Raw genomic sequence first — 16,392 nt, 5'->3', positions numbered from 1 at the left:
AAAGGAGGCTGCTCTCCAGAAAGAGGCTTTCTGCACCTGAAAATAAGGGTTTAGATCCAAAAAATGAAACTGTGGGCCCTAAAAAAGCCTATGGGTAATAAAAGACAGGTTTGGACCCTAAAAAGGAGTATTTCTGCCCTAAACATGAGGCTTTGGGCACTAAAAAGGAGGGGCTAGAAGCTACACATGATGCTTTGCACCCTAAACAAGAAGGCAACCTATTGGTTCTTCTATGGAGCCCAGAAATGAAGCTTTGCTCCCGAATATAGGGCTTTGGGCACTCCAGTGGAGGCTGAGTGTTATGTAAAGGCAGTATTAATAAGTCTTCTCCCTCCCAAAGTCAAAGTCAAGATTAATAGTTTCAAGATACTTTTTTTTTTGCCCTTGGCTTTTGACTCATTAAGGCAAAAAGTATTCTATTACTTTCTCTCTCTAGTTTCTACAGGGACATCCATTGCAACAGCAGAAGTGGAGGTGACGTCACATGAACCACTTCTTTGCTTAGACCTAACAAGTAAAACCACAGGAGACGTTAATTCCTGCAACGGAATATCTTGCTCAAAGTTACTAAGCATACACAATTTCAACACCGAGCTGCTCCTCTTTAAGGAGATTGATTGTGCATCCCTCACCCCTTCCACCTGGACCTCCAAGCCGCACACACAGCAACCAGCTAAGAAAGCAGATAGAAACAGCAAAGTTTGCAGGAAGTCTGGTATCAAAGAGCCTCCCTCACCAAGTCTTTATGCATGAGTAACTTTTCTTTCAATCACTTTGACAGAGGACTTGCTCCCTAAACAAAGGAAAACATTTCAGTTGAATTGTTGCAGTTTGAACTTTATTTAAAACAGCTGTAATCTAAGCTGCATAGTCCTGGGGCAGTATCGAACTTCTGCAATAGCCAGGGAAACTCCAGAACAGTGACGTCACTCCGCACTGGGCCAAGCGTTGAGTCAGGGTATATTAAGGTAAAGCGTGGAATCTCACCTATGCTGGATCAAGTCCGGGAAACTAGGAACCTAACTTCTTCCTAAACTTCTTCTTAACACCCTAAGAGTGAGAGGAACAAAACAAAACAAAAGTAAGAGCAATCAAAAGATAATTCTGCAAAGCAAAAGTAAAAAAAAAAACCAACAAAACTGTGTAAAGGCATATATTTTGATATCAATTAGCTAGGTTAGTTTGAGACTAGTTGCATAAATCCATGTGCTGACCTAGAGGTTAAGGGCAAAAGAGCCTTTAACAGTCTTGGAATAATCATGTGGAAGAATTTATTTAAAAGCTTGGTAATATCACAGGGTTGTAGACTATTAGAAAACACTTACTTTTCATATTTGCTTTGCTGTTTATCTTATCACCTACTTCAGCTTTAATTCCTTCAAATTCCTGATGGATTTTTATTTACACAGGTGCTGAAGTTGTATACCTACTGTAACTAGTAGACAGAGTTGACAGTATTTAAATAGCACGGTTTTAACACAGGTCACAAAACCAAGGTAACCCTTTTACAAACTCAAGGTGTGGCTCTGCTAAAAGCCACTTAAGTTACATGGATTCTGTTACTTAATTTTAACCTGTGAGTAAACCTAAGCCTTGCACTCTGAAGTTTTGGGGGTTTTGGAGGGGAGAAGGAAGAAGAAGACCTCTCAAACCCACTAAGGGAAATTTTCTAAGAGATAAATTGCACTTGAAGCAAGCTGGAAACCAGAGGTAATGAGGAAAAAAGTAAGTATATGGTCATAGTCATATGAAGCATGAAACCAAAAAAATTCAGAAAAGAAACACCAGAAGAGGCTGGGCCTGTAATGAGATATATTATGAGTCCTGTGCAAAGGACAACATGCAGTTTATTCCTTCTGAAAAGCATCCAGTGATTAGTTTTCTCAGGGCATCCTTGATCTCATGGTTTCTCATGCTGTAGATGAGGGGGTTCAAGGCTGGAGGCACCACTGAGTACAGAACTGCCACCAGCAGGTCCAGGGATGAGGAGGAGATGGAGGGGGGCTTCAGGTAGGCAAACATGGCAGTGCTTACAAACAAGGAGACCACGGCGAGGTGAGGGAGGCAGGTGGAAAAGGCTTTGTGCTGTCCCTGCTCAGAGGGGATCCTCAGCACGGCTCTGAAGATCTGCCCATAGGACAGCACAATGAAAACAAAACACCCAAATTCAAAACAGACAGCAACTACAAGTACCCCAACTTCCCTGAGGCAGGCATCTGAGCAGGCGAGCTTGAGGATCTGGGGGATTTCACAGAAGAACTGGTCCACAGCATTACCTTGGCAGAGGGGTACTGAAAATGTATTGGCAGTGTGCAGCACAGCAGTGAGGAAACCAGTGCCCCAGGCAGCTGCTGCCATGTGGACACAAGCTCTGCTGCCCAGGAGGGTCCCATAGTGCAGGGGTTTGCAGATGGCAACGTAGCGGTCGTAGGCCATGACGGTGAGAAGAAAATACTCTGCTGACATCAAAAAGACAAACAGAAAGACCTGTGCAGCACATCCTGGGTAGGAGATGGCCCTGGTGTCCCAGAGGGAATTGGCCATGGCTTTGGGGACAGTGGTGGAGATGGATCCCAGGTCAAGGAGGGAGAGATTGAGGAGGAAGAAGTACATGGGTGTGTGCAGGTGGTGGTCACAGGCAATGGTGGTGATGATGAGGCCGTTGGTGAGGAGGGCAGCCAGGTAGATGCCCAGGAAGAGCCAGAAGTGCAAGAGCTGCAGCTTCCGTGTGCCTGCAAATGCCAGGAGGAGGAACTCAGTGATGGAGCTGCTGTTGGACATCTGCTGCCTGTCGGTGTGGAGCACTGAACAGGGAGGAAAGGGCAGTGACAAGTTAGGGCATTATTTTCTGACCAAAATCAGAGCCATTTCTCATAATACATGTTCACTGCATTTTTTCCATTTCAATGAGATCTCTGTTCAGCTCTGTGGATGGAGCTCTGCTTGGTGCTGGCTGCGTGTGTCGTGAGGAGCAGTACCTCTGCATATTGGCTGCCAAGATGTCAGCCCTGCTCTGTAGCAGTGGGTTTCTGGGAATGGTGTCCATCAGTGGGTCAGTTCTGCTGTTTGAATTGGTCAGATGAAACTACTCCTAAGGTAAAAGTGCTTCTCAGCATCTGCACTCCCAGGGCTAAGAAACCACAATCAAAGCTTTGTTTGTGAGAGAGGTGGGGGTTAGAGCTCTCCACTATCTCACCTAGAGTTTTTCTTGGATTTCAGAAACCCTCATCAGTTCTGCTTCACTCGGAGAAAACAAATTGTGTCCTGCGAGGAAAGAGTACTGCCTGTGGCTTAGTGCAGAGCGAGGGGAGCTGTTCTGTCACTCTGTCTTGCTGCCAGCTACCCTAGGCTCTCACCTTTCTGAGATGGAGTGTATACACATCCCTGTGTTAACCTGAAAAGACTCCAGGCACTACTGAAAGCAGAGACACCCACTGTCCAACACCAAGAGTCTCCCCCTTTCTCAAGGTCTCTGCACCCCACTTCTTGCCAAGGACACACATGGTTCATTTCACAAACCCAGCAGCATTTCCTCAGTCATAGTGTTTCTGTGCTTCGCCATGGGACATTCAGAAAAACCAAGATGCTATGGGACAGACCTGCATCCTGGAGGGCAGCTCACAGCTTGGAAGGTCACCCCAAGAAAATAGCCAAGTGTCCTGATGATGGTATCTCAGGAAGGGAGAGTCAGCTCCTTTGATAAGGAATGATGCAGACTGCATTGCCCACCGCCCAACAGCTTGGAGGAGAGCTTGGACACCTGTAACCTTGTTCCCATGGACACAGCTGCATGGGAGGACCCACAAGATCAGTGTGTGACTCTGCAGCTGAAACTCCCACCCCAGAGCAACAGACAGCAAGAACAAGATAACAATAGAAATAACACAAACTAGTAGAGAATCAAGGAATAATGCAGTGATTGATTGGCTCAGAGAGGCAAAGGCAGAGGCAGCTGAAGCCTCAGAGAAGACTTACCCTTACCCAGCTGTACATGCCACCCCCCAGACACCAACAGAGACAGGCAGTTTTTCTCTAGTCCCTGTGCTCTACTTCAGGAGGCTCCTATCAGACTTACTGATCCCTCAGAGTTACAGCTCTGGAGTCTCAGTGACTTGTTCAAGCATGACAGCTCCTTGTCCATTTCTCCTGAAAATTCCCCAAGAGTAGGAAACTGAAAAAACTCAGGAAAGATCTTTATGATATAGTAATCCCTGTTTCGACCTTGCCCCTGAAAGGTTGTCTTGAAATGTCCTGGGATGATGTGGAGCTGTGAGTGATCCACACAGCACCCTCTTGTCAGCAGAAGGACCCTGCCCTACTGCAAGTTGTTTTTCCACCCACAGCTTCTCCCTTTTCTACCCTTAGAGTTCCCCTGCCAGGCAGAGCACTTACCCTGACCAGTGGCAGAGTCCCTGCCCCAGCACACAGCCCCCTGGGGTGCAGGGACCCTGCTCAGAAGGACAGCCCTGGGCACCCCTGGCTGCACACCCAGCTTCACACTCCGCAGCCATCCCCGGGTGAAGGCAGCTGACATGCCCTGTCCCTCTGAGGGTGCAGCAGGGAAGCTGTGCTCCAAAACGCATCCTTTTTCTCTACACTGCACAAAGTGTGAGAATTTGCCTAAGAGATCTGATAGGGTCTGCGATGTGCCAGCTCTAGGATATCATTCCAAGAACCACAGCTGCATTGCCCTGCAGCAAGACACTTACCCTGTTAAGGGCTGTGAAAAATTGTCTCCAAGTGAGCTCTTCTCTGTCTTCCCACCCCAGACTGCCTTTAACATCTCTCTCTGCCTCACTTCTCTCCCTCGGTGCCTGCAGGCAGTGCCCTCAGCCCTGCTGCGCTTTGCAGAGGAGCTGCTCCTGGGCAGAGCTGTCTCTCTGCAGTGCTGCCTGCTTGCCATGAGCTCCCTCCAGCCCAGGAGCCCAGCCCAGCTCAGCAGCAGAGGACCAGCCCAAGGCAGCACTTGCTCTGCCCCCTCTGGGCTCCCTCCAGGTGTCCCTGGGGCTCCAGGGGAACTTGCTGGAAAACAGGCTGAAGCAATCACTGGTGTTGCCTCCCTCAGCTGGGGAGAGACACTTCTTTCCTGAAATAAAATTCTCCTCTCAGAGACAAAGTTACATCTACATGCCACATTTTTTGCTCGTGTTGTTAGACAGGATACCCAGAGAGAGGCAGGCAGGGATCTCCTTTACCCCTGCTGAGGGAAGGGATCCATGGGTCAATGGAGGCATCTCATCCTGTGTTTCTACTCATGGCATTTGAAGGAGGCTCAGCTCCCTCCCATGCACACCACAAAGCCACAGGAGGTGGGATTCCTCCTGCCTCAGTTCAGGTGTGAGCAAAATAGACACCTGCATGTGAGCTCCTTGTCTCAGCTCCCATCTGAATTAATGGAGAGGAAAGGCAGGAGTCAGGTGTTCAGATGCAAATCCCTGGTGACATTTGACCTGCCAGAGGTGGTCCAAGATACATGTAGGTAACAGCAAACTGTAATGGAGAAGTTCATAGAGACAGGGCAAAATCTTGGGAATCATGTATGAGCCTGGTGGGAAATTCCTTTGGCCAAGTGACATGACAGCTTATGCCCAACTAAAGGCCAAAAGAACCTTTTCCTACTCCTTATCTTCATGGCACTTGATACAGGTATTCATACGAATGACTGCAGTCATGTAGCGTAGCGACAGCTGGGTCTCTCTCTTTACCATCAGCTGAATTTACTATACCTCCACTGACTGTAATGGCATGTGTCCCATGTTCGTCCCCACACTGCCTAACAGAATTCAGGGCAGGTACTCTATTTAATGTCCAAATCCAGGGCCACAGAGCTACACGAGATGCCAAGGCTGGCAGGGACCGCACAGGAGCTGCTGGAAAGCAATTCCAATTCAGGGTTGGGTGAGTCATAGACGTCCCAGATGGCATCACAGAGAGTGTGATTTAGTGCCTGTTTGCCGTACACTAAAGCCATCAGTCAGAGGCATCAGTCATCAGATGCCGTCAGGGATGCAAGGTCTGCTCCTTCTCCACACAAGAGCTGCAGGCATTGCATGAACAGGAAGCATGTCACACAGGGGTTTTTACTCACTGCCTTGATGATCCAACCAATGAAAAGAACAAGAATTTTCAAAGTGTTCCTGGATACATGTCGGACATCATCCTCCCAGCACAGCAATGGTCCATATCAAAACTCAGTGGAAACTCAAAAAGGATTTCAAGGGCACCAAGATGAACTTTTTATACTTCAGGAACTGTTACAGAAGAAAAAGAGATAAGGTAGGACCACTGCTGAAATGAGGAAGAGTAGCTCTAGATAGATCTGAGGTACTCTACGTCACAGCCTCGGTTAATACCAGCCAGGTCTCTCAGGCCTTTGAGCTGTGAGGCAGGACTCTGGAGGAGAACAACCAGCAGTGGATGGGGATCAAGCGCGGGGTTACTCAGGCAAACTACACCCTTACCAGTCCCTGGGAACCATAGGGGCTGCATCCAAGGGTGCTGAGAGAGTGTGATGCAGATCATCTTAGGCCCCTTTAGATTCTGGGAACCCCAGGTGGTGTAGCATTGAATGGGCCTTCTACCTGACTGCAGCAAACCATGCAGACCCCATCCATAGAACACTGTCTCCTGTTTTGGTCATTCAGGCTACTGTAGGATTTTCATACAAGGATCAATTCTACTCATCGTCTCAACAGTCAAACAGAAATAGTGTTTTCATGAGACTGTTTTGCTGCACTGTTAGATACAGGCAAGGCCACGCAGGAGGCATGATGTCCAGTACAGAGTGGGACCTGCCTGCAGGCTCTTGTGTGATAACATGCTGCTGAGGTTGTCCTGTGGCCAAGGGATCTGTGCAGCATAACACAGGTTTGATGGTCGTGCTGTACACGCAGCAAGGTGCAGCGCAGCGACGCCCTATGTGGCAGTACATCCCCCCCCCCCATCCTGCCAGCAGCATCAAAACTTCTCCAGGAAGGGAGAAGGGGAAGAAAACTCTGGAGGCTGCAGGTTGAAATTTGAACTGGCCAATCAAGATGAGCCAGGTACATAGAGGTGACCCTCCTAGCCAATAGAATTAAATGACCACAGGTCAGATTCGACCGGGGTATAAACGGGGTCACGCCGGAGGACATGTTGGCAGTCCTCCTCGGAGCAGCAGGTCAGCAGTCGGGGACTCCCCCTTGGGTCGGGGCACAGCCCGAGGTAACTCCTCGAGGGAGAGAGCCCTCAGCTTTTAGGTGAGTGATACGCACGTTTTGAGCCATCACTTTAAATCTTGGGAATTCTTAAGTCGGCTGTGTAGTACTAATTCTCTTTACGTCATTGAGCCTGTGGTTTTATAAGATGTTACCGGACTTCTAACTAACTTTTGCTGAAGAATAAATGTGAGTTTTAACACCTGTTGGATTTGGTTGGTCGTGCATCCGTAACAAGGACAGAGTCTCTCTCAATGGCATGAATACCTCTGGAATGGGGTGGGTGACCCTTGACTTCACATCCCTAGTTATCTCCTGAAGCTTGAGTGGGACCTGGTGGGGATGAGCACGGCGGTTATAGACACAGGTTTAAGCCCACAAGTCCAACACCCTCCAACTGCTGGAAATGGGGTGTCTGCTGAAGACCGGTCGATATCATTGGGCCAAAGAGAAGGATGTCAGAAATTCAAGGCTGGCCTAGGGGGGATACTGTCATTGTCTACAGCTAGCTTATGGGATAGTGCAGAGGAGAATGAGTCAGACTCTTCCCAGGTGGGCACAGTGGAAAGATGAGAAGCCATGGGAAAAAGTTGGGCCATGGGAAATTCTGACTAGGCTTAAGAGAAAGGCATCTGCACTATAAGGTCTGTCAGGCACTGGGAACATGCACCCAGAAAGGCTGTGGGATGTCCACAATGGAGATAGTCAAGCCTCAGCTAGACGTAGTGCCATGGGGGTTTTTGGATCGTAATGGATAACTACCTAATACGGGTAGAAAAGGAAGCCTGGGCAACAGCATCCAAGGTGTCCAACATTAGAGGGGATCACTCTCATTTCTGCCTTTGCTGACAATGGAGTCACAGGTACTTTACCCTGCAGGGAATGAAAAATGAGTGGGTCTAGGTATAGCAGAGTCTGCTTGAAGATGCTCCTGTGTCCCAGATACATTGGGCTTAGTGCCCGGTTGCCTATTCAAAAGAGAGCATTTCATTCACTTTGTCTCTTTTTTCCCCCTCTGTGAATCAGGGGAGCTCGTGACTTCAATGTGTGACTTGCTGTGTGCAAAGAGCGGATATGGACAGATAGAGTCCAGGGCAGGGAGTGTTTTGGGGGGTCCTGGGATCTCTGCTTACACAAAAATGTGGGTTTTGTTCATCTAAGGCTATTCGCTGTGGGAAGTGGACTTCAGAGGAGGTAACGTGGACTTAATATACAGCCGTTGAGTGTATTACATCACTGCTTGTCTGTGTACAGCTCATTCTCCAAGCAGGAGGGAGTTGGTGCCCACGGACTGAAACATGCAGCTACAGACTTCAGTGAAGAAAGCTCAGATTTGAACAAGGCTGCTGTAAGTGCCAGGTGGTTGAGAGGAAAGGTGGGGCTGGGGGTAGGGATGAAGAATGACCATAGATTGTTAAGACGTAAAGGGTCTTAATTTTTGTATACATTCAAACTCCATTAGGAGGATCAATATGAATTGAGGATTTCTGATATCACATGGTGCATGAGCAGAAAAATTAAGAAAAGTGGGGCAAAAAAAGAATTCTTTCTTATTGTTTAGTATTGAAATCTTTCCACTTTGACTACACTCCTGAAATCTCTCTAATTAACCACATAAGAATTGAAGACCTAAAGGAAAATTATGCACAGAGCCTTGGCTCATTAGGGAGTTTTCATGTTAATGAGCCCTCTGGTGCCAAGTTCCTGAACTGCAGATCCTGAAAGATTGAACAAGCCTCTCAAGAAGTAAAAGTCAGCATCAAACTTGCAAGTTTCTGAGGGTGTTACTGGGCTCCACTGAGGAACACCACTGAAGAGACTGTGGAGGGAATGACCAGACAAGGAGGTTTCACCTGGGGGCTGGTGAAACAGGAAGTCAGAGACACTGGTTACAGGTGGAAGATCAATTGTGGAGGTGGCTGTGAAAGCCCTAAATGTGTTTCAGCAAGCAGGATGGCCAAGGCCTGAGCCCCAACCCCCTGGGAAGGGGGATCCTTTCCTTCATGGGATGCTTACAGCTCTTCCCGGGAGCAGTTTGATGGGGGCGGGTGTGTGATGCCGAGTGAAGGACAGCGGTAGGACACCTCCCAGGCTCTTTTGGGGGTCAGTGAGGAGGGAACAAGGGCCTAGGGCTGTAAAGAACTGGTGTCCTCGCAAGGTCTTCAGTGGAAGAGACAGCAGCCACCGTGGAGATGACAAGGACTTCAGTTCTGTTGGCAGGGAGGAGGGGGGCAGCGCACAGGGGCCCTGTTTGCACCACAGACAGTCCTACACTGTCCTATGCCTGTGCCAGTTTCCCTGCAGACTTTAGCTGCCTCCCCCTGTTTCCCCACCTCACCCTGACCTTGCGATCTCCCAAGCTTTACTGATGCCTGTGAAAGGCAAGACGCTAGCTGCAGTACAACTTGCTTAGGAGAATGAACACTATCTGACACTACGAGCTTTTACCTCAGGGTCAATGTGACCTGAAGACCCAACCTAAGCCAGCTCTTCATGACTGAGAACACCCCATAACGACAATAAAAGCATGGAAGATTTACCTTTCAAAAAACCAGGCATGTAGCCATGAACCAGGCATGAACTACAATCGACCAGAATCCAGGATAAACATCCCCCACCTGCACTGGCCATCAGTTTAGAACAATGACGATTAACACACCACTGACCATACCTCTGCATCACCTGCACAGGTCAAGCGTGTACTGATCCCGTGTGGGACAAGTACACACCGATTACGCGAGCACTAATAAATGATGGGGTCATCCCTTAACATGAATAATTGGATTGGTCTCTACAACTGTATTGGAACAGATGCAGACCCTGCTTTCCTCTGTATTGGGGTCCTCCATGCATTAGGCTGGGGCACCACTATGTGCACAGCTAAAATGAGAGAATAAATTACCTTGGTAATTCTCTGCTAAGCATCCTTGTCTGCCTCCTAAGCCAGCGAATAAGTGACTTTTACATGCTAATTTGTCCTCACTGGCTGTCCCATCAAACACAAAGCTGTGGTTACCTGAGGATTTGACAATGCCTGGGAGGTCCCCACAACCTGTCTGACATCTTCCAATACCCTGCTAATGCTCCTCTCACACCCAAAACACCCCAGTCCCTGACTTGCTTTGCTCCTGTACTTGGCTCTGTATCCCAGCACTGAAATGCACGTCCTCCTCCTTCTGCTGTCTCAAAATCACTACTTCAGGTCCTCTCCCTGCCTTTACCACACTCGCTGCTATGCACACACCGCTCTCTCCCTGCACTGCCATGTGTCTCACAAATCCAGACTTCCCGCCTCCCCTGCAGTTATGGCACTGCAAGAGGGTTCTGCCTTTTCCAGGATCATGGATGTTTCTTGTGGTCCATCCAAGTCTGGGGAGTGAAGAAGGGGAAGAGAGCAAGGTCAGCTCATGAGGCATGACTGAGCACAGCCACCCCTAGCAGCAGGCATTCCCTATCTGCCAGGTAGAGGCATCTACACAAGACGGAAATATCTCCATTATCCTTGACGTGCGCAGGAGGGGAATTGCTTCCTGCCATCTTCCCAGGACAAACCTCCTCTTCCTCCTCCACTCACACGGATCAACTGCTTTCCATTTCTGGGCTCAGACGTGGTTGTAAGGATTTGCTAAAGCCATCAGCCATTACCTTGTTTCTGACCGACATGCCCTGAGTCTCTCTCCCAGGTGTGCACATGGCCAGTCATTGCTGCTCGGGGCCCCACTCACTCTTCAGAAGAAGCTGGGCAGAGCTGGCCATTTTCCCCGTTGCAGGCACTGAGCCCAGCCGGAGGATGGAGATAGCCTCACAGCCAGACTTAGCATAAACCGGGTGAACAGCCAGTGCTAGAAATGGCTGGTGAGGGAGGCTGGGGTGTGACAAAGGCCTTGGGCCACCTTCCTGGTCCGTCCATGACACCAAGGGCACAGACAGGCCTCCTCTCTCCTGCACCTGCATGTCTCAGCCCCCATCCAGGAGCCCTGTCTCTGCACCACAAACCCCCTGATGCGAGGCCTCACCCTGCACGGTCACGCAGTACAAGCTTTACACAGATGTTTTTCCCTCCCCGGAACCTTCCAGCTCAGCCCAGCTCCCTCCAACACCTCCACCTCCCTTGCCCTCTCTCCATCCCAGACCAGTCTGGTCTGGCCCCACAGCACTACTTGCCACAGGGTGCTGCAGAGCTCTGGGCACTCTACCCCAGAGCCCCAGCACCTCTGTAGGGCAGAAGGAGTCAGCCCAGAGATGGGTGGGCAGCAGGAAAAGGAGGTCAGTGGCACCCTGTGCCCCCTGTTCTCCTCTCCAGGATATCCTGAGAGGTCTGCAGCCTCGTTGTGCCATCCCATCTCCCCAGGCTAGCACAAGAGCCCTAGTCCTTGCGGTCCTCAAGAGCTCCTAACCCCCAGGGACAAAGCAGCCTGCCCTAAGCCGGTGCAGCCAGAAAGGTGTTTTTATTTCCCATTCATTCCTGCTATGCAGAAGATGCATCTTAGACAAAGAAGTTGCTACAGGTCCATGTATTTTGCTTAAATAACATGCTTTCCCATTTCTACAAAGGCTCAGTGTCACACAAGGAGGGTGGATATTTAAGGGGATAAAAAAAATATGTTTATTTGAAGACAACATCATCAAAAGTGGAAAAAGGGAAAAAAAAGTAAAGAAGAAAAGGCAGACTTGGCCTGTCATGACATACACTGGGAGTCACTTGCAAAGGAACGTAGGCAGTCTATGGCTGCTGAAAACCATTCAGTTGCCAGTTTCCTCAGGGCATCCTTGAGCTCCTCGTTCCTCATGCTGTAGATGAGGGGGTTCACTGCTGGAGGCACCACTGAGTACAGAACTGCCAGCACCAGATCTAGGGATGGGGAGGAGGTGGATGGAGGCTTCAGGTAGGAAAACACTGCAGTGCTGATAACAAGGGAGACGACAGCCAAGTGAGGGAGGCAGGTGGAAAAGGCTTTGTGCCGTCCCTGCTCTGAGGGGATCCTCAGCACAGCCCTGAAGATCTGCACATAGGACAGCACAATGAAACCAAAACACCCAAATCCAAACCAGACACCAACTACAAGTACCCCAACTTCCCTGAGGTAGGCATCTGAGCAAGCAAGCTTGAGGATCTGGGGGATTTCACAGAAGAACTGGTCCACAGCATTGCCTTGGCAGAGGGGTAGTGAAAATGTATTGGCAGTGTGCAGCACAGCATAGAGGAAACCAGTGCCCCAGGCAGCTGCTGCCATGTGGACACAAGCTCTGCTGCCCAGGAGGGTGCCGTAGTGCAGGGGTTTGCAGATGGCAACGTAGCGGTCATAGGCCATGACAGTGAGAAGAAAATACTCTGCTGAGATCAAAAAGACAAACAGAAAGACCTGTGCAGCACATCCTGGGTAGGAGATGGCCCTGTTGTCCAAGAGGGAGTTGGTCATGGCTTTGGGGACAGTGGTGGAGATGGAGCCCAGGTCAAGGAGGGAGAGACTGAGGAGGAAGAAGTACATGGGTGTGTGGAGGCGGTGGTCAGAGGCAATGGCGGTGATGATGAGGCTGTTGGCCAGGAGGGCAGCCAGGTAGATGCCCAGGAAGAGCCAGAAGTGCAAGAGCTGCAGCTTCCGTGTGCCTGCAAATGCCAGGAGGAGGAACTCAGTGATGGAGCTGCTGTTGGACATCTGCTGCCTCTGGAAGTGGAGCACTGAACAGGGAGGCAAGGACAGTGACAAGTTAGGGCATTTTTCTCTGACCAAAATCAAAGCCATTTCTCATACTACATGTTCACCACATTTTTTCCATTTCAACGAGATCTCTGTTCAGCTCTGTGGATGGAGCTCTGCTTGGTGCTGGCTGCGTGTGTCGTGAGGAGCAGGACCTCTGTGTATTGGCTGCCACGGAGTCAGCCCTGCTCTGTAGCAGTGGCTTTCTGGTCGGTCAGGGGGGTCAGTATTGGTGTTTGAATTGGTCAGATGAAAGTGCTCCTAATGTAAAAGTGCTTGTCAGCATCTGCACTCCCAGGGCTAAGAAACCACAATCAAAACAGTGTTTGAGTGTGTCGTGGTTTAACCCCAGCCAGCAACTAAACACCACGCAGCCGCTTACTCACTCCCCCCACCCAGTGGGAAAATCAGGAAAAGAAGCAAAACCCGTGGGTTGAGATAAGAACGGTTTAATAGAACAGAAAAAGAAGAAACTAATAATGATAATGATAACACTCATAAAATGACAACAGCAATAATGAAAGGATTGGAATGTACAAATGATGCGCAGTGCAATTGCTCACCACCCGCCGACCGACACCCCGCCAGTCCCCGAGCGGCGAATCCCTGCCCCCCACTTCCCCGTTCCTATACTAGATGGGACGTCACATGGTACGGAATACACCGTTGGCCACTTTGGCTCAGGTGCCCTGGCTGTGTCCTGTGCCAACTTCTTGTGCCCCTCCAGCTTTCTCACTGGCTGGGCATGAGAAGCTGAAAAATCCTTGACATTAGTCTAAACACTACTGAGCAACAACTGAAAACATCAGTGTTATCAACATTCTTCACATACTGAACTCAAAACATAGCACTGTACCAGCTACTAGGAAGACAGTTAACTCTATCCCAGCTGAAACCAGGACAGAGTGAGAGGTGGGGGGGTTGGAGCTCTCCACTATCTCATCTGGTGATTTTCTTGGATTTCAGAAACCCTCATCATTTCTGCTTCACTCGGAGAAAATAAAGTGTGTCCTGTGAGGAAAGAGTACTGTCTGTGGCTTAGTGCAGAGCGAGGGGAGCTGGTCTGTCACTCTTGTTGCCAGCTACACTGAGCTCTCACCTTTCTGAGATGGAGTGTAATCACAGCCCCATGTTAACCTGAAAAGACACCAGGCACTAGTGAAAGCAGAGACACCCACTGTCCAACACCAAGTGTCTCCCCCTTTCTCAAGGTCTCTGCACCCCACCTCTTGCCAAGGACACAAATGGTTCATTTCACAAACCCAACAGCATTTCCTCAGTCATAGTGTCTCTGTGCTTCTCCATGGGGCATTCAGAAACACCAAGACACTATGGGACAGACCTGCATCCTGGAGGGCAGCTCACAGCTTGGAAGGACACCCCAAGAATATAGCCAAGTGTCCTGATGATGGCATCTCAGGAAGTCAGCTCATTTGCTAGGGAATAACATTGGCTACATTGGCCACAGCCTGGAGGAAAGCTTGGACACCTGTAACCTTGTTCCCATGGACACAGCTGCATGGGAGGACCCACAAGATCAGTGTGTGACTCTGCAGCTGAAACTCCCTCCCCCAGAGAGCCTGACAGCCAGAACAAGATAACAATAGCAATAACACAGATTAGTGGAGAATAAAGGAAAAATGCAGCAATTGACTGGCTCAGAGAGGCAAAGGCAGAGGCAGCTGAAGTCTCAGGAAAGAGTTACTCTTACCCAGCTGTACATGCCACCCCCCAGACACCAACACAGCCAGGCAGTTGTTCTCAGTCCCTGTGCTCCACTGCAGGAGGTTCCTATCAGACTGACTGATCTCTCAGAGTTACAGCTCAGGAGTCTGAGTGACTTGTTCAAGCATGACAGCTCCTTTTCCATTTCTCCTGAAAATTCCCCAAGAGTAGGAAACTGAAAAAACAGACTCAGGAAAGATCTTTATGATATAGTAATCCCTGTTTCGACCTTGCCCTTGAAAGGTTGTCTTGAAATGTCCTGGGATGATGTGGAGCTCTGAGTGACCCACACAGCACCCTCTTGTCAGCAGAAGGACGCTGCCCTGCTGGGGGTTGCTTCTTTCATCCACAGCTTCTCCCCACTCTGCTGTTAGAGCTCCCCAGGCAGGCAGAGTACTTACCCTGACCAGCAGCAGAGTCCCTGCCCCAGCACACAGCCCCTGGGGTGCAGGGACCCTGCTCAGAAGGACAGCCCTGGGCACCCCTGGCTGCACACCCAGCTTCAAACTCCGCAGCCATCCCCGGGTGAAGGCAGCTGACATGCCCTGTCCCTCTGAGGGTGCAGCAGGGAAGCTGTGCTCCAAAGCACGTCCTTTTTCTCTACACTGCACAAACTGTGAGAGTTTTCCTGAAAGTTCCTATAGGCTGTGGGATGTGCCAGCTTTAGGAGATCATTCCAGGAACCACAGCTGTATTGCCCTGCAGCAAGACACTTACCCTGTAAAGGGCTGTGAAAAATTGTCTCCAAGTGAGCTCTTCTCTGTCCTCCCACCCCAGACTGCCTTTAACATCTCTCTCTGCCTCACTTCTCTCCCCTCGGTGCCTGCAGGCAGTGCCCTCAGCCCTGCTGCGCTTTGCAGAGGAGCTGCTCCTGGGCAGAGCTGTCTCTCTGCAGTGCTGCCTGCTTGCCATGAGCTCCCTCCAGCCCAGGAGCCCAGCCCAGCTCAGCAGCAGAGGACCAGCCCAAGGCAGCACTTTCTCTGCCCCCTCTGGGCTCCCTCCAGGTGTCCCTGGGGCTCTAGGGGAACCTGCTGGAAAACGGGCTGAAGCAATCACTGGTGTTCCCACCCTCAGCTGGGGAGAGACACTTCTTTCCTGAAATAAAATTCTCCTCTCAGAGACAAAGTTACATCTACATGCCACATTTTTTGGTCGTGTTGTTAGACAGGATACCCAGAGAGAGGCAGGCAGGGATCTCCTTTACCCCTGCTGAGGGAAGGGATCCTTGGGTCAATGGAGGCATCTCATCCTGCGTTTCTACTCATGGCATTTGAAGGAGGCTCAGCTCCCTCCCATGCACACCACAAAGCCACAGGAGGTGGGATTCCTCTTGCCTCAGTTCAGGTGTGAGCAAAATAGACACCTGCATGTGAGCTCCTTGTCTCAGCTCCTATCTGAATTAATGGAGATGGAAGGCAGGAGTCAGGTGTTCAGATGCAAATCCCTGGTGACATTTGAACTGCCAGAGGTGGTACAAGATACATGTAGGTAACAGCAAAGTTCATAGAGACAGGGCAACATCTTGGGAATCACGTATGAGCCTGGTGGGAAATTCCTTTGGCCAAGTGACATGACAGCTTATGCCCAACTAAAGGCCAAAAGAACCTTTTCCTACTCCTTATCTTCATGGCACTTGATACAGGTATTGATATGAACAACTGCAGTCATGTAGCGTAGCGACAGCTGGGTCTCTCTCTTTACCATCAGCTGAATTTACTATACCTCCACTGACTGTAATGGCATGTGTCCCATGTTCGTCCCCATACTGCCTA

General features: G+C 49.8%; 2 protein-coding genes across 2 annotated transcripts in view; one reads left to right on the top strand and one right to left on the bottom strand.

The window, feature by feature from the left end:
• LOC128138545 (deleted in malignant brain tumors 1 protein-like) overlaps positions 1–16,392 on the top strand; it is a gene marked incomplete at its 5' end in the record, with an annotated part of 387,383 nt that overhangs the window by 90,594 nt on the left and 280,397 nt on the right. The window lies entirely within an intron of this gene.
• LOC128138580 (olfactory receptor 14A16-like) lies at positions 1,816–2,781 on the bottom strand. The gene has a single exon (XM_052779783.1). The coding sequence runs from the start codon at positions 2,779–2,781 to the stop codon at positions 1,816–1,818; it is 966 nt and encodes a 321-aa protein (XP_052635743.1).

Source organism: Harpia harpyja, unplaced genomic scaffold (genome assembly GCF_026419915.1).
Source record: "Harpia harpyja isolate bHarHar1 unplaced genomic scaffold, bHarHar1 primary haplotype scaffold_55, whole genome shotgun sequence".
In the NCBI taxonomy this organism is placed as follows: domain Eukaryota; kingdom Metazoa; phylum Chordata; class Aves; order Accipitriformes; family Accipitridae; genus Harpia; species Harpia harpyja.
The sequence above is the reverse complement of the archived record's forward strand: the minus strand, read 5'-3'. Positions and strand labels throughout refer to the sequence as shown.

Excerpts from the sequence above, each read along its gene's own strand:
- LOC128138580 (XM_052779783.1), bottom strand. The coding sequence starts at position 2,781 with ATGTCCAACAGCAGCTCCATCACTGAGTTCCTCCTCCTGGCATTTGCA.